The 18,983-nt window shown below is 47.8% G+C and overlaps 1 protein-coding gene across 1 annotated transcript in view; it reads right to left on the bottom strand.

Annotated features, from left to right (window-relative positions):
• Positions 1–8,611: 8,611 nt before the first annotated feature.
• SORL1 (sortilin-related receptor, L(DLR class) A repeats containing) overlaps positions 8,612–18,983 on the bottom strand; it is a gene marked incomplete at its 5' end in the record, with an annotated part of 26,871 nt that continues 16,499 nt past the window's right edge. The window contains 17 exons of the mRNA XM_009877619.1: positions 8,612–9,080; positions 10,088–10,300; positions 10,413–10,605; positions 10,897–11,003; positions 11,336–11,510; positions 12,262–12,426; positions 12,522–12,641; positions 13,112–13,296; positions 13,911–14,007; positions 14,296–14,378; positions 14,594–14,666; positions 15,596–15,700; positions 16,026–16,138; positions 16,404–16,573; positions 16,995–17,121; positions 18,356–18,484; positions 18,873–18,983. Coding sequence (XP_009875921.1) covers positions 9,013–9,080; positions 10,088–10,300; positions 10,413–10,605; positions 10,897–11,003; positions 11,336–11,510; positions 12,262–12,426; positions 12,522–12,641; positions 13,112–13,296; positions 13,911–14,007; positions 14,296–14,378; positions 14,594–14,666; positions 15,596–15,700; positions 16,026–16,138; positions 16,404–16,573; positions 16,995–17,121; positions 18,356–18,484; positions 18,873–18,983 — 2,234 coding nt within the window. The remainder of the gene's footprint in view (positions 9,081–10,087; positions 10,301–10,412; positions 10,606–10,896; positions 11,004–11,335; positions 11,511–12,261; positions 12,427–12,521; positions 12,642–13,111; positions 13,297–13,910; positions 14,008–14,295; positions 14,379–14,593; positions 14,667–15,595; positions 15,701–16,025; positions 16,139–16,403; positions 16,574–16,994; positions 17,122–18,355; positions 18,485–18,872) is intronic.

Here is an 18,983-nt window from a genome sequence, read left to right as displayed (position 1 = left end):
CGACATCTGTTTTGTCTCAGAAAACGCAGCACGCAAGAGCGATGCTGGTCGGTGGCCCCACCCGCTGGAACCGGCTCAAGCATTACCGTGCTCGCCGGCCTGGCTAGACAATAAACGGAGTCTATTTATTTATGATGGCTGGACTCTCTAGCAGGTCATTGGCATGGTCTCCAAGGGCGATGCATTCGAATCCCTTTCTCAATTTTCTCTCTTCCATCTCTCCAGGCTGCCTTCTATTCTTTGTGCCTATTCTCCCAGGAGATCTGGTCTTGAAACAAATAGCTCACCATCGTTGCGGCTCTTGGTTGCAAGGTTAAATAAGTTTAGGAGGAAAAGTACATTTGAAATGGTGCTGATTCCAATGAATGAGCCAAATGCGCTATTGTCTTTACCAACTCCGAGTTCGCCGTGGTAATTTCCTGGGTACATAGACACGTCGGCTATGAGTTGCATATAGCTACTGCGAAGTGGAACTGGATTGAGAAGGAAGCGGGTCTTGTGGGTAAACACACAACTGGGAATTGGCCTCTGGGCTTCTGTTTCTGGCTTTCTGAGGGATCTCAAGAAAACCACGGTGGGGGGAAAGGAAAGCTGCGTAATTTCAGAAAGCCAGCCTAACCTCGGTGCCAGGCCAGCAGCCCTCGAAGGGGAGTGCGGAGGATGTTAGGAGAGGACCTGCCACGCCGCTCTGCACCAGCAGCATGGACAGAGCCTCGGGAAGCTGCTTGGGCAAAGGGTGTTAAAAAAGCAGAGGCATTTGGCAATGCCTCTACTGTCTTACAGTAACCTCAGTGTGAGGTAGTCACCTTGAGCTCTTTTTATAGCAAAGAGTATCTGACCTATTTTAAGACAAGGGGAAGCACTCTCTGAACTGCTGCGCCTCATCCTTGGCTAAATAAGGGACCCTCTCAGCTTGGACAAGGATGAGTCCTGCCTAATGTTATGTAGAGCCCAGACCAGCAGGAACCTCTGGCCTCTCCTCTGTCTTCTTGCCGTCACCCTTCAGGATCTCAGGCCTGGACAAGCACAAAAAGCACAGGCAGCCATTCTCACTGTGAAAGGGGAATGGAAAAGTGTAGAAAAACATCTGAGAATGGCTCATTCAGGTTCTGAATCCTTGGAGGATGTCTGCTTCCCTCCACTGGCTGCAGCAAGATCCAGGGAAAATTAGCCTTCTCACTTGGCCAAGCCACCCTGGAGATGTGAGGCTTGGTGATGTGAATGCCAGATTTTGTCCATCTCTAAAGTACGTTTCCCTCCTGTAGGGCCATTGTCAGGTGGTAGCCAGCTTCACGATGTAATTTCCTTAACTCCTGCTCAGCTCAAAACGCCGTTCCCCACTCCCTGACTGTCTTCTCAGCCTTCCTTCCCAAATCACTGCCTAGTTCCTTTTACATCTCCCTCCGTTGTTCTCCAAAACAGTGGGATCTTTTCCAGTCCAGCCTCCACACAGGTGTTCTTGCAGAACATGAGGTCAGGTCCGCTCACCATTTTGCTCTGCAGAGCCCAAGGAGAACAGATCTGCTGAGCATGGTGTAAGCCCAGCGATGAGAGCTTGGGGGATGTGGGCTTCTGAATGCCTATAATTTACAGGGAAGAAATAAACCACACATCCTGGAAGAGCCCCGGACTGCCATTTTTCTTGTGTCCCACGTTTGGCAGGTTGAGAGGTTTGTGGCAGGAGCCAAGATGTTGATGGTTAGCATGAATCTTTCCTTCCCACAGACCCTCTCTTCCCTCCTTAAAGCAGGAGCCGGGCTATCTGGGAGCTCTTGGCTCCTCCATCCCAAATTCCAGCTTGAGTACTGCTGTGAAATATCCTCAGTTATTTCATCTTTCCTGCCGAGAAAGGCTAAACACAAACGTTCAGGAGTCTGGCACAAGAAACTCAAATTGCTTACTCTAAAGAGGAGCAGTGAGCCAGAACTTCAGCTGCTCTCTCTCAAGATCAGAGTGCATCTATTTTGTGATATGCTTAACCCATGCTGGGCAGTGGTTTTGCAGTCTTGGCCTCGCTGTATTTCCACCTGGCTTCCTTGCTCATGAAGCCCTGGATCAGTGGTTGCTGTCCCTGTGCTGGCAGCAGCCCCTGACGTTAATTGTGGGAGAGAGAGATGTAGTTTCAGGAGCAGCAGCACGAAGGGAGTCTGGATCCGGTCCTCCCGGCTGGGTTGGAGCCATGTGCTCCAACTGAAGCTCCTCTGGCGGTTGGAATCTTCCTCCTTGATGGGTTCTCATGTGTATCATAGTAAGGAAAAATGTTTTGCGGCAGAAATGCTCACTTGGATCTCCTTTCCCTGTATAGCTGCCTGTTTTCAAGGAACATAGAATAGCAGCATCTTGTGAGAGTTCTTCCCCCTTTCAAGGTGTGCTTGGTTCAGAGGGTGCTGTGGGGAAGGGGAGGCAGGGAAAAACACATAAGAGCAATGCCATCATGCCTAGCTGTGCTTCTCCACAAAACTCTGACAATTCCAGTCATTAAACCATAAAAAGGAGGAAGATACAAAGAAAAGAGCCAGGAGAAAAACCCAGTGCAGGCTTCCAGGGCAGGTGGATTTCATCTGCACCTGCCTTTCTGGCTGTTCTCCAGGTGATGGGTCTGACAAGGAGGATCAGGTGAGGGCCATTGGGACCTTAATATAAAAAGCCCCCAGGCAGCCCAGGGAAAGGTTTGTGAGTGGGACAGTGGGCAGGAGAGGCTGGGTCGCTCAGAGCAGCATTACTTCAACTCTATCAAGATTTTCTTGGTGTTGCTTAGTGCTGAAGCTTTAAAGTCACGTTGACTAACAGAGAGTAGGTGCACAGGAATGAGGTGTAACTTCTTGTACCTCCTAGGGGAGCAATCTATTTCAGCAACAATAGGGGAAAATCAGGTTCATTCCTGAAGAAGAGGGAGGAAGGGATGGCTGTTTGTTAATGTTGCCTTAAGCTAAACATTAATGAAGTGCAACACTTAAGATGCTTGTATGCCTCAATTACATCCACCAAGCTCATGTGTTGCCTTTCCAGTTATGTAGCCTAAGAAACAAGGTGCGAAGAGACTGCTGCCTGCTCATTACCTCTCTCTGTGAGCTGTAATTTTGCTTTCTCTCAGCCACTCGGGTGCCAGGTGCAGATACAGAGTTTACAAACAATGCAAGCACACCCCACGGCTTGGGAACGGGGTCGTTTTGGGAACGGATTTTAACCAGGGAAGTAAGGTGTGATGTGAGCGGCAAGCTGGGCTTAGCGATGGAGGTGTTCTGCAAACGTGGAGAAGCTCAGAAAGGCTGGAAATGAGCCTTCAACTCTTAGAGCTCCTCGCAACCCTCTCTAGACGGTAAGGCACCTCTTTAAAATTTGGGGGGGGCTATCCTGATGAACTAACCTGTAAGTCGCGGTGTCGGAGACCCCACTTGGTTGAGGTCGGGGAGCCGAGGAGCCTGCCCGTCAGACGGAGCGAAAGCTCCGCATGGTTGGGCTGGGGAATTCCCGGTATTTGGAAGCGCAGGTGCTGCCTGTGAGGTGAAGGTGATCGCAGGGTTGGTATTTGCATTGGTGTTGGTATTAGTATAAAGCGGGCCCATGTATGCATGAAAAGTCTATGTATAATAAGGTACCTATTGGTTTATGTTGTAATCTGTGTCTTTGCAAACTGCGTGTGTGAGATTGAGACGTGCAATTGCGCACGAAGTGAGTGTGGAGCTTTGATCCGCGGTTCCGTCACCCCGCGAGGGGAGCGGCCGGAGACGAGCGAAGCGTAAGGACGAAATGATTGTGAGATAAAAGAAGGAAAATGTTGAAACTTCTTAAGTTATTTGGGAGAAATCAGGAGTCCATCCCTAAAACCTCACCTCTGGGATGTCTCCAAGCACACTGGAAGGAGTTAAAGGAGGACTTTCGAAAAGATTTACTTATTGATTATTGTAATCGTGAATGCTTATTATATGATTTAGAAGATGGTGAGAAATTGCCTCTGAATGGGACTTTGAATTACTATACTATTTTGCAATTAATGTTGTTTTGTGGAAGGGAAATGGGATGAGCTTCTCTATGTTGATTTATTCTTTTACCTTTGAGAAAAGCCAGAATGGTATCGAGATTGTAAGATGAATGATCAGCCTTGTGACAAAGAAATGCCTTTACGAGTAAAAGAAAAGAAAGTAGAGGAGAATTATTTAGCCTGTGCCTCCACCAAAATGTGCCGTAAGCATTTGGCTTTAAAAGAAAAAGAAAAGGAACAGGACTATATGGGGCCCAAATTAGATACAGCACCATCAGCTCCTATAGCTCCTGTTCTGATTTATCCCCCCCTGTTGAAGTTGAACCTGACTCTGGTGCTGATTCTCTGAACAGATCAGCATCAGAACCTGATGTGTCAGGTTTAGGGCTGGATAGCACCAGAATGGAGGAAGAACCACTTGAATTGGATTCTTCACTCCTCGTGAGCAGTAGAACGAGACAAGGTACCCATTTGGTAACTCCGTTAAGATCACAAACTGGGAAACGATTAATAGATTAATAGCTCCCTTAAGGCAGGGAGTGGGACAACAGGGACCTTTCCTTTGAAAACCGCAACAGTAAGACTCTGCTGCTCCTTCTGCAGAAAGCTTGGTTACCCTGTCAGGTTATGCAATGTGTCCTTCTAACGTAAAACAAAAAAAGTCTTGTTTTTATTGCACCTAACACACAGAGGCTAGACAATAATTCTGGAAACCAGAAATAGTTTTGTTTACCCAGTCCATTTTTATTATTAAGTGGAAAAAAATTGACAGACAAAAACTCCTTCAAAATTGTGCAATAATAACATAGCAGAAATCAGTGAATGGAAAAATAAAAAAAAGAAAAACAGGAGTAAAGGAGTAGCAATTCAAATGGTATGACACTAAACTTCACTTAAGGAACCAGATTAGAATTTGACGCTACCTCTAAAAAACTCATTAGAGACTGGCTGCTTTTGTAGACTGCTGCATGTTTTAAATGATTAATTATAAATGTTACAGCTAGTTCCAGTAATGAAGATGCTCTCTGGGTCCAAAACTAAGTCGATCGCGCCGCTTCCCTTCTGAAGTCCATTTGAAGGAGACTTGAAAGTTATTTTGGAAAATGCTATTCAGGTCTTTCCTGAACAGTTTTATATTTCCACTAGTAAATTAGTGAAGTTTGTCATTAAATACTACTCTGTACCTACAAAGTGATTTCAGGGATGCAGATCCCAAGGCCGAAACCCGCCCTGCGAGGAAAGGTTGTGCTGCTCAGAGAAAGCTGCTGGCTCGGGGGCGTTTCTCGGGTGGCTGATGTGAGTTGGGGGCTGCTTTTAGTGACTAGAAATAGGGTAAGTTACCCTGACCTGATGGGCAGACACCTCTCCACCCACCTAGGAGCTCTCAACTCACTTCTCCTGGGGTTTCTAGAAACCAGCAGGAAGCAATACCACTGTGTGACCACCAAAGTGACCTGCAAAGGCTAAGGTCTCTTGGTCAGGAGGCCAAAAGGCAATGGTGTGGATGCTGGCAGCCGGCATCCTCCCAGCACGTGCTCCCGCACACCTGTGTGCTCTCTCCTCCCTTTTTCTGGCTGGGTACGCGCTCGTATACATCTATATGGAGCTTGAAGTCTGTCCAAGGAAAACAGTCTTTTCCCTGTAGTGAAGCTGCAGTGCTCTCCTGCTAACGCGGTGTCAAGGCAGGAGCAGAGGGAACGAGTTGTGGCAGGGTTAGCCGGGCTGTGAACTTGCAGCGTGCCAGCAGACGAAGCATCTGCGTGCGGAGTTTTCCCCTGTGGTCAGCACGACATGCTTCTCCCCTCTCTGAATTCCTCTCAGGGTTTTACCCAGGGTACTGGTTGCTGCAGGAGCTGGGGCGAGCAGCTCGCCGCAGCCATTTGACAGAGGAGACAGCCGATCGACAGAGGAGTGATGTGATTTATACATCATGGAAGGGATTGCTTTTTCGACCTTGAATGGGTGTTTCAGAATACAGACCTGTAAAATGGTACCTCCTTCTCCCTTCTTGTAAAAGCCCAAACAGACATCCCCAAAAAGACACATAAAAACACCCTAGAAACCAACCTCCCAGTCTAAAGCCCCACTGGATTTTAGTGTTCAACCTCAGTCTTTTTTTTCAAATGGACTTAAGAGAGCCAGCGGGCATCTGCAGTGAAATCTGAAATGGATGCAAACGCAAATTAACCAGAAGTAGTTCCTCCTAACCTAGGGTAGGTTTTTTTTTTCCTTATGGATCCAAACATCTCACTGGGTTCCTGTGAGGTAAACCCAAGTGGCTTCCCAAAAGTTAGGGTAACGAGGCATGTCACATAGCATAAGGCTACTGAAAGAAAACCAGAACAAAATATGCGTCCACATCCGTGTACCATATTTACACCAGAGCCCTCCCACCCCCTATACGTCTCTGTGAACAAGATCCCGTGCTTCAAAAGTTCATAAAAATATACAATTTACCAAGAACCGTATCTATTCTGCTCGTTCCCCACCTGGGGCTTAGACTTTATCTCTATATAAAATACACTAGCCCTGTGAAGTTGCTTTGCTGGGAGCACAGTGGTGACTTTTGCAGCGAAGGGGAAGTCGGGGAGGGCAGGGCGAGTCGGTGTGTCACACTACGTAAGGTAAATTTGCAGAAAGCCTGCCTGCTGCAGCGTCCCCAAAGCGCCGCAGACCCAGCGCAGAGGGCTCTGTTCTGCCCAAACTGAGGCACAGGTAACCCAGAGAGTCAGTATTACAGCAAAATGCTTTGCTGGCAACAGGCTGAGCTCTGTGCCAGTGTGGCTGAGCCATGGCTACGAAGGAGCCCGGAGTGACCTGATGGTCTAGTCGAGAGGTGGCATCCCTTCCCATGACAGGGAGATTGGACTAGATGATCTCTAAGGTCCCTTCCAGCCTAGGCCATTCTAGGATTCTATGATGCTCGGAAGCATCCAAGGGAGGGATTTCTGGTTACAAGGGTCCCCCTTGGCATCTATCTTCCAGATAGAGACGGGCTGAGCTCTACTCGCCTTACTGGAGCAGAATTTACCCTGGAGGAGTGAAGCAGCAGTATTTAACCAATAGTAATTCTCACCACCTTCTAGGATGCTACACTGTAGTTTTCAGTTACCTGTGCCAGAAATATAGCTTCAAGATTCTCTCTCTCTGCTTTTAGGCTTTCTTTCCCATGTAAAATCTTTTGATTTATATCTTTAGAATAGTTTAGCCTCTGGGTCAGATTCTGGTCTCTCTGTGCAGCTGTAGGCAAACTGAGCTATACATGCTGGGTTGATTTACTCAAATTTTTTATTCCTGAACAGTACCTGACCCACTAATACAGTAAAAATACTGCAACTATGCAAGCTTGCTGCTACTTATAAAAATCTGATTATAGCTTGGTCCCAGCTTTGGGGGGAAAAAACAACCCAACCTGTCACTGAGATTATCACCAGTAATTGAAAATAGAGTTAGTATTTCTACAGAGTATCAAACCATACAGAATCTTTATACATTTTCTGTATGTGAAATTCAATGCATGAGTCACGTATCAAAACATAGTTGGCCTCTCTCGTTTCATCTGTAGGAAGACTGCAATTATAACTTAATTTACATGGCAAAAATACTTTTGGTCTAAACAAAGAAAACAGTGTGACAAGACAGTGTGCTGTGTTTTACTGGTGTGAAGGCTTGCATATATAGAGCAGGGACAGGCGTGACCCGTGAACATCCGCTCGTGGCGCCGCTCTTGGGTTGGCAAGTAGTTGGGTTCGTGGTGGTGAGGTTTGCATTTTGCTACCACAAAAAAAAGCTCAGCAGTAGGAACCAGACGTTTCTACTGCTTAGCTCTGTAGCCAGCATTATGTCTACTGGAAACGTGAGATGACTAGTGATGGCAAAATAACATTTATGCATATATATATCTCTATGTATTGCTCCTAAAGCTGAAGGTACAGCTACAGCTGCTTTCAGGAAATGCTAATGAAGGAGGAGCGAATCCCTTGCTGTTAACCAAATGAATTCAGATGTTTAACAATTACCGGCTGTGGAAAATCTGTGCGCAAAGCCATTTCCTAGCTGCACACAGCGGAGGCTCCCTCTTCTGTCCCACCGACACATTAGCATCGTGGAGGAGCTCCACACAGCAAAGGTGTCCTGACCAGCTGGGAAGCTTGTTTTAAGGTGTGCACTTCAACTGCGGGTAGTGGCCAAGTTTTTCCAGTGGCATTACTCATAGGACAGTTGGGCACGGGCAGCAGCTCACCCTAACGGGCCGTGCTGTGTCATGCTCGTGTGCAGGGCTTTGCACGACCCTCGGCAGGGATGCTTTTGGCTTATAGGTACGGCAGCAGGAAGCCGAACTCACACATAAAGTATGTGCTGCAGTATCTTAACTTGGGCTGAGATTGCTGAAGGATTGTCTTTTAATAATGGGGGGGGGAAATGTAAAAATAAGGATTTTTTTTTTTATTATCATGGCAAGAACAATGATGGGGATGCCAAGATACTACTGCCTTGCAAGATAAAGTGGCACATGTTCTACACAAGAATGTGTACAATGTCTGACGACTTTGGAAATCTGTGCTCAAGCAGATTTCCCAATAAATTAACACAACAAAAATACTTTCATATAAAACAAAGTCCAAAGGATTTTTTTTTTTTTAAAGTAAAAGCAAAACCTTCAGGGACTATATTACTTATCTCTCTCTACATATATAATCTCCTGAATTTTTTTAAATAAATTTATTCTTGTCTTAGAAAAATAAAATGAGTAGCCAATTTAGTCAACGAAAAATCTCACAGACTTAAAAGCATGCCCAGCAAGCATAGCCTTGTAAGACTAAATTAATGTTAAATCGAAGCAATTTGTTGCTAAACCAACCTAGTCTGCAATTCACAGTTGATCACTACAAAGTGTATTTTTAAAATTTTTTTTGGCCCATATAAAAATAACATATTGCAACTCAAAGTGCATTTTTAAAATAAACAATCAACTATTTTTATCAAATAAAATATTTACACCATTTGGTTTGTACAGTCAGAAACGCGCTTCATGCGATGACCATGGGAACATCATCTGAAAATCCGGTTATCATTGGGGCTTCATCATCCTCATCTCCTGAAAAACAAACCCAGAGAGCTGTTACGCTGCCTGCAGCGTTCTTCCAGGGCACGACTAAGCAGGGTACTGGAGCTGGCCATCAAACTGCCCTCAAAACCGCTCTATTGTGGCCTCGCTCACGCTCCTACCTGGTTGTTATATCTGTTATAACCAACTTTGAACCGATTTGCGTTAGAGCAAGTGGTTTAAGTCAAGCTGCAGATAACACTTACCCTGGGCCAGCTTCGTGCTCTTAGGGTAAGACCAAACCCAGAATCACAGAATGTTGGGGGTTGGAAGGGACCTCTGAAGATCATCCAGTCCAACCTTCATCCCAGCATATCTAACCACTACACCATAGCCTCAAGTGCTAGATCTACTTTTTTTTTAAACACCTCCAGAGTTGGTGACTCCACCACCTCCCTGGGCAGCCTGTTCCAGTGCCTCACCACTCGTTCAGGAAAGAACTTCCTCCGAATATCCAATCGAAACTTACCCTGACGCAACTTGAGGCCATTTCCCCTTGTCCTGTCATTAGTAATTAGAGAGAAGAGCCCAGCCCCAGCCTCACTACAGCCTCCTTTTAGGTAGTTGTAGAGGGCAATAAGGTCTCCTCTCAGCCTCCTCTTCTCCAGACTAAACAAACCCAGCTCCCTCAGCCGCTCTTCATAGGGCATGTTTTCCAGACCTCTCACAAGCCTTGTTGCCCTTCTCTGCACCCGCTCCAGCACCTCGATGTCCTTCTTGTACTGTGGTGACCAAAACTGGACACAGTACTCGAGGAGAGGTAAAAAAAAAAAAAAAAGCACATCGCCTGCCCTTTCGGAACGGCGCTCGCCTACCGCTTAGGACCGACTGACCCATGTTCAACTGCTGTTCACATGGAACCCTGCTCCACTTCGGCCTTCAAAGCTCTCGTTTGAATATTTGCTACCCGTAGAGATTTTTACGCAGTGGTGGCCCAAAGCATGATGGAGAAGTTAGGTCTTGCGCTGATTTCAAGGCTGTCCTGGGAGGCTACGTACCTAAATCGTCTCCGGAGGAGAATATGGCCGAGCCCAGGCGGGAGCTGTAGTGGCTGTTTGCAAAGGCAGTGAAGCTGTTCTGCAGCCGCCTGTGCCTCATGTACAGCACCACAAAGCCAATGCCCAGGGTCACCAGCAACAGGAACAGCACCGGTACCACGATGGCTGCGACATCCGTGGATCTACCAGCTTTCGCTGCGGAGGCGTCTTCACCTACGACGAGGGAGGGAGAGAAGGGCCGTTTGCAACCGATGGCACGTTTCTCTAGAGGTTGTGAGGCTTTCACTAGTCCTCGTTCAGGAGGGGAAAATGCCCCAGGACTTACCAGTTCCTAGTTCGTCGTAGAGAAGCGTGGCTGGCTCGCCGCACATCTGCCCGCTGTACAGGCACCTGGCCTGGACGGTGAATGAGTAGTTGTGACCTATCTTCAGGTTGGAAACTTTGAAGAAGTTTTCTGTGGTGTTCCCCAGATAAGCTGTGATGTTCATCAAGCTGTCAAACATGTGAATCTCATAACCCTGAGGGTTGGAAGCAAAGGCACAAATGCCAAATCACTCGGCTGCAGAGGGCAGGTTTGCTCCTTCTGACAGGGCTTTAGAACTTGTTTTTGCTCCTGAATCTAGCTCTGATGAAATGTGTTGGGCTATCAGCTGGGAGAGAGCAATGTGGAGCCTCCTCCAAGCACCCCTGTCAGTGTGCATTGACCTTGGCCAGGTCAGGGAGGAGAGATGATTTTGGTCTCTGGCTCACTCTGTTCTTAGGATCCACCTCAGACCACCCAAAACACCGAGACCAGTAATGCAACTTACCCGGCTTTCATTGAAATTACTTTCCTTTAATGCCAAACTCTTCCAAAAAAGCAGAATATGGTCGTTTTCTGTTATAATTTTTAAGGCGTCTGGTGCTGACAGCGGAACTGCAAGTGAGAAAAAACAGCAGGCAGGTCAGGTTTTAAAAGTAGTTGACCACAAATGGTGCTTCACGGTGTCTACACAGCCTGCCAGACAGGTCTTTCCCCATTTAGGCAGGAGAAAAACTTCCCAGATATTATCTGAGAGGCTTCCTCTCTGCTGCCATTGTTCGGGGGTTTAGCTGCCTTGCCTGGGAGCTGCAGGAAGGCTTCTCAGAATTGGGCTTTGGCTGGGGGAGAAGACTAAGCAATGCCAGAACGCTCCTGCAGCCTCTGACCAGCCCAGGAGTGAGGTGGATGGGCCCCAGGCACCCACCCCGCAGTTCTCGTCCCTTTACCTGTGTTGATCTTCATGCTGGATTCTTTGCTCATGTTTCCCAGTTGGACAATCACGTGGTATTTGCCTCCTGGTTCAAGTTTCTTGATGGTGTACTCCACCGTACTGTTCCGGGTTTTCACTTTGTAGATTTTATCTGTTTTTCTCACTAAATCTTTAACTGCAACAGCATATAACTGGAGGGGGAGGAAAGGCACACACAGTGAAAGATCTTACTTTCCCACAGTCCTGCTAGCAATCTCATACAGTGGTAGGACGTTAGATGTGAGGAGACAAAACTTGAATTAAACCATGCCCACGCTCTACAGAAAACCTGGGAAATAAGATTTCAAGCCTTTTGCTGGACTAGCTGGATCCCTGTCTGAGATCAGTATTTACAGATACAGAAAATGCAGTTACTGGAATGAATGAGGGCAGAAGGAAAACCTCAGGTTTCTTAATGAATCACAAGGATGCAATGCAAAGTCCTGCCTTGTCAAAGTTTCCAGTTTGGCTGGGAATATTTATACCTTTAAACCTTTGCTATTAAAGTCTCTGGACCAGAATAGGAGCAGAAAGCTTGCTGAGAAAATTGCTTGCCTTCAATGGAGCGAGACGTGACCATATGCTGGCGTGCCAGACAACAGAACCGAGCTTTGTCGGGGCTGCGCTGGGGCAGGAGGCAGAGCCCAACACCTGCCCTGCTGCTGTGGCCAGCCCGGGCCCCAGGAAAAGCCAAAGCCCAGAAAGGTGCTTTAGCACATGCCCAAGCTTGCTAGGTTTGGTCAGCAACAGACATCCCAAATCCAACTCTTTTGAGGATGACTATTTAGATGGAGGGCAGACCTCGTCTTAGACCCAGTTCTCCACCAGCAGCAGGGCAAGGGTCTGTCTTTGAGCCAGAGTTTTGCGTGTAAAGGGGTGGGGGAAGGTGCTGTGAGATATTACCATGTCCTGGTCGGGCGAATCATAGGGCGATTCCCACTTAATGACCGCGAATGTCTTGCCGGTGTGCACCGAGTGGAGGTGCCGGGGGGGAAGCCGGTTGTCAGGGATCATCTTCACCACAACGTAGTCGGACGGTGGCCCTTGGTAGGGAGACATCACACGGACCTTGAAGGGATGACACAGTGGTTAATGCCTGCACCCTTCAGCAGCAAGTGAGAGCCCGCCGTGCAGAGAGGAGGGGGAACGGAAAAGCAGCTTACCAGAAAGAGGTACTGCTCATCCCGCTGTACGAGCACCGTGATGTTGTGGGAGGTCGTGGTGGTGTTGTGAGGGCTTCTGTACAGCTCTAGGAAGGATGTGGCATAGAAGATGCCATAGAGCTGTGGAAGAAGAGCACAATAGGGACGGTACAGCTTTTGGCAAAGGCGGGAGCTCCCACCCAAGCTTTTACTGGCTGTTGCTTTTTAGGGACATGACATAAAGACCTTTTTTCTTCTGGGCAAGCTGTCCTGTCCGAGGTCAGGCTCAATCTGTTCACCTGACGCTGCACTCCTCACCCTAAAATCCTGGGCTCAGCTCTGATAATGCAGCATTCAACTGAGAGATCACCAGAGCGTCATGCTAACAGTACTTCAGCCGCTGCTCTGCTGGATCAGCGGCTCAACAAGCAGACGAGGCTTTCCTTGCGTCTATTTAAACGGCACAAGGTGCTTTCCCTCATTTTTTATGCATAAGATTTTCAGGACCTTGCAATTCAATCCCTACAAATAGTCCTATAATAAGATTTTGCTTGTGTTTTGAGGCTCTAACTAGACCCCATCCTGGTGAGAAAAGAGAGTCGGTGCCTTACGACATTCCTCGGTCCAGTCCAGCTGCACTCCACCGCCGTCTGGTTGATGGCCTTGGCTTTGAGACTCGGCGACGCAGGTCTTGTGCCACTGGTCACCACATGTACAAAAGACAGAGGGCTGTCGCCTAGCTCCGTCTTAGCCCAAGCAGAGATTTCATAGGGGGTGTGTGCTGTCAAATTTGCCACTAAGCAAGAAGAGAAACGTGCACTATTAGGTGAGGCAAAGTACTGCAATGGCAGGGTGAGAGCACTAGGAAACGGTCAGCAGCATCAAACAGGACCCTGCCTCTCTTGGTGTGTGCTTGGGTTCGTTCTGAGAAATTTCCTTTATACAGGAGCACCTGGGACTCTGGTACCTAACCTAGACTGTGCTTTTCCGTATCGGGGTGCTTTTCCGTATCGGGATGCTTTTCCGTATCGGGATGCTTTTCTGTATCTAGACTGCACACACCAGTGATTTTTCCAGACTAGAAAGTAATCTGAGTATTAGGAACATGTACTGTATACAGGGCTAAGAAATTGTTGACCTTTTCCAGAGTAGAAAAGGAACTACAAACAAAATCCCATATGATGAGAAAAGGATAGTGCAGCTCTGGGGGATAAATCCCAAATCCGCTTGAAACCTCCAAGTCCTAAGAAGGGAGGCCAAGGATTTGCTGGTTTGTCCTCTCAAGATTTATTCTTTCCTAAACAAAAACTATTAATTGCAAACAAAAGAAAAAAAAATCCTATAGCCTTCTGTAAAACCTTCTGTCTGGTGTTGACTACAGGAGAGTTTTACACTTTGTGCATAATTTACCTTTTTGGATGGACTTTTCTCCTTCTATGACCAGAGTCCTTTTTTCCTGTCTGTGTGTATCGAATGTCCAGTAGATGTTCACAACATACCCCCTGACCTGTCAAGCAACAAGGGCACACAATACAAACCATCAGTTCAGCTATTATTGCATACAATGAGAGAGTCAATGCTGAAGCTCTTTGCATTGTCCTTTTCCATCGTAATTCAGGGAGCTGGGGTGGTTTATGAGTGGTAAGAAATGATTTGGTGTGAAATAACTAGTTTGAAAAGGTAATTTCAATACTTCAGTAGGTGACAGCTTATCCCATCCGGTATTTACCATGTACCCAATGCAGACCTTTTTTTTCCTTTATTTTAGTTTCAGAAATAAAGGTTAAAATATTACCTTAATATTAGTAGACATTTTTAGACTGAAACTTATAGAGTCTTCGCTGTAGCTTTCAACATGTATGACAGGTGGAGGAATGACTGGAAGGGAGAAACAGCTGTTACCACGGCACAAAAAAAAGTAAATACTTATCAAGAGGAGATGGGTAAAATGCAGGCTTCCCCCATCTTGTAAGCCCCAACCCCATGCAATAGGGAAAGGTAAAGGACTAGGAGCTGGTTATGTATGCTGATGCTGACACTTCTGGCTTATCTCTTTTTGCTATGTTGTCCAAGTTGACTGAAAACACATTTACCTTTGCCTTTTACGGTGGTTATGGATTTTGAATCACTCCAGTTTCCCACTCCTCGACTAGTTACTGCAGCAACCTTTTCAAATAAGAGGGTTAGTTAATAGGAACACACGTACGCCGCCAACATTGTATAATGCAAGCAGAGAATGAGGTTAGAGCAAGGTTACGGATGTGGCAGAGCTCATGGGAAAAGGACTTTGAAGCAAACAATAGCTTAATTACTTGGCAATAAAATGCTTATTACAGAGATAAAGCAGACTAGTTTAAGTCAATTAAAGGAATCTAAGAGGGTGGTGCATCCTCTTTGCAGATAACTGCTCTCTGAGATCTTTATGAGGAATCTTTGGACTCTTACAGGCCATTGCATAGGTAAGAACCACACCGGAGAATTCTGTGCGAGTGCTGAATCTAGTTCCAAAGATTTATTTGGGAAGTGATTAGTAGAGGAAGGAAAGACTCACTCCAACCGACTGAGATTCTCGGCGAGTGGGGGGCATTTATCCCACCTCCTAGTGAGCTCCCCCAAGAACCCACGCTCCTTCAGCACAGGGAGGACGGGCAATGGCAGTGTATACGTGTCCAGGGCTTGCTGTGCAGACTTTAATTTCCTATTCTTACTACTTCTGTCTATAATTACCCAGCTTCTCCCGTATGCATATATTCCCCATAGGCAGATCTGCTTCTTCCCCCAGTGACCCAGTAAGGACCAAATTTATCTCTGGCCCAGATCCAGTGCAATTGCAGTGACATTGGAATGGGCAATTAGTGCAGATTTCAGAATACAGCCTGGCCTTCTGGGAGCAGGAGCAAATCAAGGGCCTTAAGTCAGGCCTTGAAACTATATACATTGGCAGTGCGAATGCCAGGCTCCCCCACTGCGGGTCAACGTTAAAGGGCAGGATTTTAATAACACGTTTCTTTAGCAAGTACTTGACTGTGCAGGACTCGGACCATTTAGTGAAAAGTAATGAGAGCATGCGTAGACAGAGCTTTGAAAATACTCACTCTAACTGTGTACAATGTGTTGACCTGTAAGTTCGTGATCTCAGTGTAGTTCTTGGTGGTTCTAAGGGACGACCACTCCTTGGATCCACTGCTGCTGTATTCCACCTAGAAGCACCAAAGCAAGGGATGAGGGCTCCACAGTCAACAGTACCACAGGATGACAGGTCCTTCTGTTTCAGTATGTTAGTAGAAAGAAGTCCAAAGGCTTAGAACAGCAGAGAGGAAAGAAATTATCAAGTTGAGGGCTGTGTCGCTACCTGCAGCATTTCTTCTCCCAACTTGCCTGACACTCTCAGCAGATTTTCCCTATGAAATGCCCTGTTCCTGGCCCCCCACCACTCCACAGAGATGGCTGTGTTCAGACAGGTGAGCCCCCAGCAGTCCCGCCCGTCCCAATCCGGCCCCAGCTCCACCGGGCAGCAGGACTCACAATAAATTCCCGTATGAGGCCGTGGGCGTTCACAGGGGGGCTCCAGAAGCCCATCACCACTCCTTCAGCTTCTTTTTTCAGGGACAGCTGAAGGTTAAAGGGAGCATCGGGTACTAGGGAGAGAAACAGAGGTGTTAGTGACAGTGACAATTGTGAGACAAGCGCTGCCTCCCTGAAAGGCTGGGACACAGCGGGAATGGCCACACGGTCCTGGCTCATGAGAGGTGTCTTATTCCTGCAGCTGTGACCCCTTTTTCCCCACCCAGCACAATTCCCAGAGAGCCTGTGGAAAGGCTCTTTTTGCTCGTAACAGGGATTTCCTTTCTAAGCTGAAGAGGCAGGCATCCGGCCACTCTGTGACCGTGCGGGTGTGCTTACGTCCTTCGGGTGTCCGGAGGGTGATGAAGTCGTTGGTGTTGTAGACTCGGCTGAGACACTGCACTTGGACTTTCACCTGATAGGTACAGTCAGGCTTGAGGACTTTCAAAACGCTGTTCGTTTTGTTGCTGTGGGTTTCCAAAATCTTCCAAATGCTTTCACCGACCATCCTGCGCAAGAGAGTCGCACCCCTCCAGTCAGGACGGTGTTTAGTAGCAAAGGGTGAAACCATCTATCTGCATGCTAAGAGTTTGCTGCTTAGTTTTCTTCTCAGTAAAGCTCCACTGTCTGGAAAAGATGCTCTTTGAAAGCCTGAACTAAACACAGCTTAGTGATTTATAAGCACTGTCCTCTGGGGTTCTTCCACAAGTGCTGTGCTCATTGTTAGTGGTCCCACAAAGGCAAGACTCAAGTGGAAAAATAAAAATATAGCTACACTACTGTCTGAGTAAACAACCATGTGGTGTCCTCACAACTGCCCTCCAGTTACAGGTGGTTTCGGTCTCCTTTGCAAAGAAGTATTAGAAGATTTCTCCTTGCCTTTCCCTGATACAAACAGCAATAAGTCACGCAGTGCAGCGGGCAGTGTACCTGTAATAGACATTGTAGACACAAGAGGTTGAGGACATTCTTTTTGGGCGAGCCCACGTCAGAGTGACATCACCGGAGAAGTCGGCCGTCCACTGCAGGTTCTGGACTTTGTACACGATCGTGTCATCTAGGCAGGCAATAGGAAAAGTTAGTCTATCAGAGGGAAACAAAGAGTTGTGTTCGTAGCACAAACAGCATCATGCAAACATCCCCTTTCCGCTAAGTAAAGACAAGGTGTGTCTGTCAATTAAATACTCAACCCCATTTTGGAAGTGTAGGAGTGCAAACTGGTCAGCGCGAGTCGCTTTTCTACTTGTGCGATAAATCTGTGCTGTCGCTGTAAGCCAGCCCGGGCTTTTGTTTGTGTGGTTTTCCTTATCACAGCCTCGTGTTCATCAGGACACCAGAGAAGGCTGGTAGTTAAGGCAGTAGTCGGCCGTGACGCGAGTTCTGCGCTGAATCGCCCGACCTTGTGGGAGGGCATTTCGGGGATAACAGCACCATGAACCCATCACTGGCAGTAGCAGGCGCAGGGCTGCTTATCTGAAACAGCCCATGCCCTGCTCCTGCCAGGCCATTCCCTGCTCTCTCCCACGTGTTGGAGCCCTCATCCAAGCACTGTGACCTAGCCCCGTTTGGGTGCTCGGCTTCGTTCCTCGCGCTGTGCAGAAACCGAGCGGAGCAGAGCAAAAATGCTGCTGCTTCCCTTTCCCTAACCAACTGGAAACGAAACCCGGCAGGCACGGCAAGACAAGCTATCTGAGGGAAAAGAGATGGTTTCCCCTTGGCGTAGCAGCTGAGCCATGAATTTCAGCAACTCCTTCCCCCTGCCCTGAACCTGCTAGCCTTTCCGAATCAATATTTAATTAAAGAACTAAAGCCCGACTGATGCTCAAACCCCCAAGCAGTTCAGTAGGAAAGCAGGCGAATCTCACGGCTGGGCAGAGACAGCGATTGATCACTGTTATCTGCCCAGGGCGAGCTGCTGCGTGCGTCCTGTCTGCTTCTGAAGGCCAGTGTGGGATGGCAGCAGGGCACCTGCCACGGCTACCGGGGTCACCTTGCAAGGGAGGACAGAGCTAGAGACTATTCCTTCACCTGTGGGCCACGTGAAATAGACAGCTTTGCTCCTACCCATCTTAGAGCTATTTTTCTGTGTCCAAGAAGATAAGTTGTCAGTGCAGAAGATGGCTAGGAAGCTGCTTCTAGCTGGTTATAAATGGGCAAGGAGGTAGCTTTGACAACTGAACGGAGGCAGATACATCTAGGGTGTTGAGAATAAAAGGTCACGTATCCAGGAGAGCACCTCTGCATGCCAACATGGAGCAGGGCATGAGAAATGGGAGAGGGCTGCAGCTTACCAGTACAGTTATTCTCATCGCTGCTGTCTGAGCAGTCCAGATATCCATCACACCGCTCGGTCGCCATAATGCAGGCCTCCCCGTCCTCACATCGATAACCATTGGGGCATGACAGGGTGCTGTGAGTGGCTGAAAGAGGCAGAACGGTTTCAGAACTCCAGGTGGGGAAGTTCCATCAGCAGTACTGGGCTGTTTGCTGTGCCAGTGCTGCTCCAAAAGCAGGCGTGCTGCCGGAGCGGCCGCGCATCAGGGACAGAGCTCAGGCAGAGCGTCAGGCTGTCAGTGCTACATTTTGTGGCATGGCGGCATCAGATAAACCTGGAGTTTATCCTGTGGAAAACAACTAGAATTCTAATAGGAATGGCACTGAGTGGGCTCTGCGCTCCTGTTTTACTGTAACGCTAGATTACCACAAGGGTTTCACCAGCAGTACAGCTCCTCGGTGGCTCCCCTGTCCTCACGAAGAGCTTCCCGAGGGAAAAAGCCAGGCATGATGCTCCCCTCGGCCCACACTTACGGCAGTTCCTCTCGTCCGTGCCGTCCTGGCAGTCCCGGAGGCCGTCGCACCGCTTCCAGTTGGGGATGCACTTGTGCAGCTGCTGGCACTCGAACTCTAACCGGCTGCAGC

This window comes from Apaloderma vittatum, unplaced genomic scaffold (assembly GCF_000703405.1).
Source record: "Apaloderma vittatum isolate BGI_N311 unplaced genomic scaffold, ASM70340v1 scaffold11960, whole genome shotgun sequence".
NCBI classification, from domain to species: Eukaryota; Metazoa; Chordata; class Aves; order Trogoniformes; family Trogonidae; genus Apaloderma; species Apaloderma vittatum.
The sequence above is the reverse complement of the archived record's forward strand: the minus strand, read 5'-3'. Positions and strand labels throughout refer to the sequence as shown.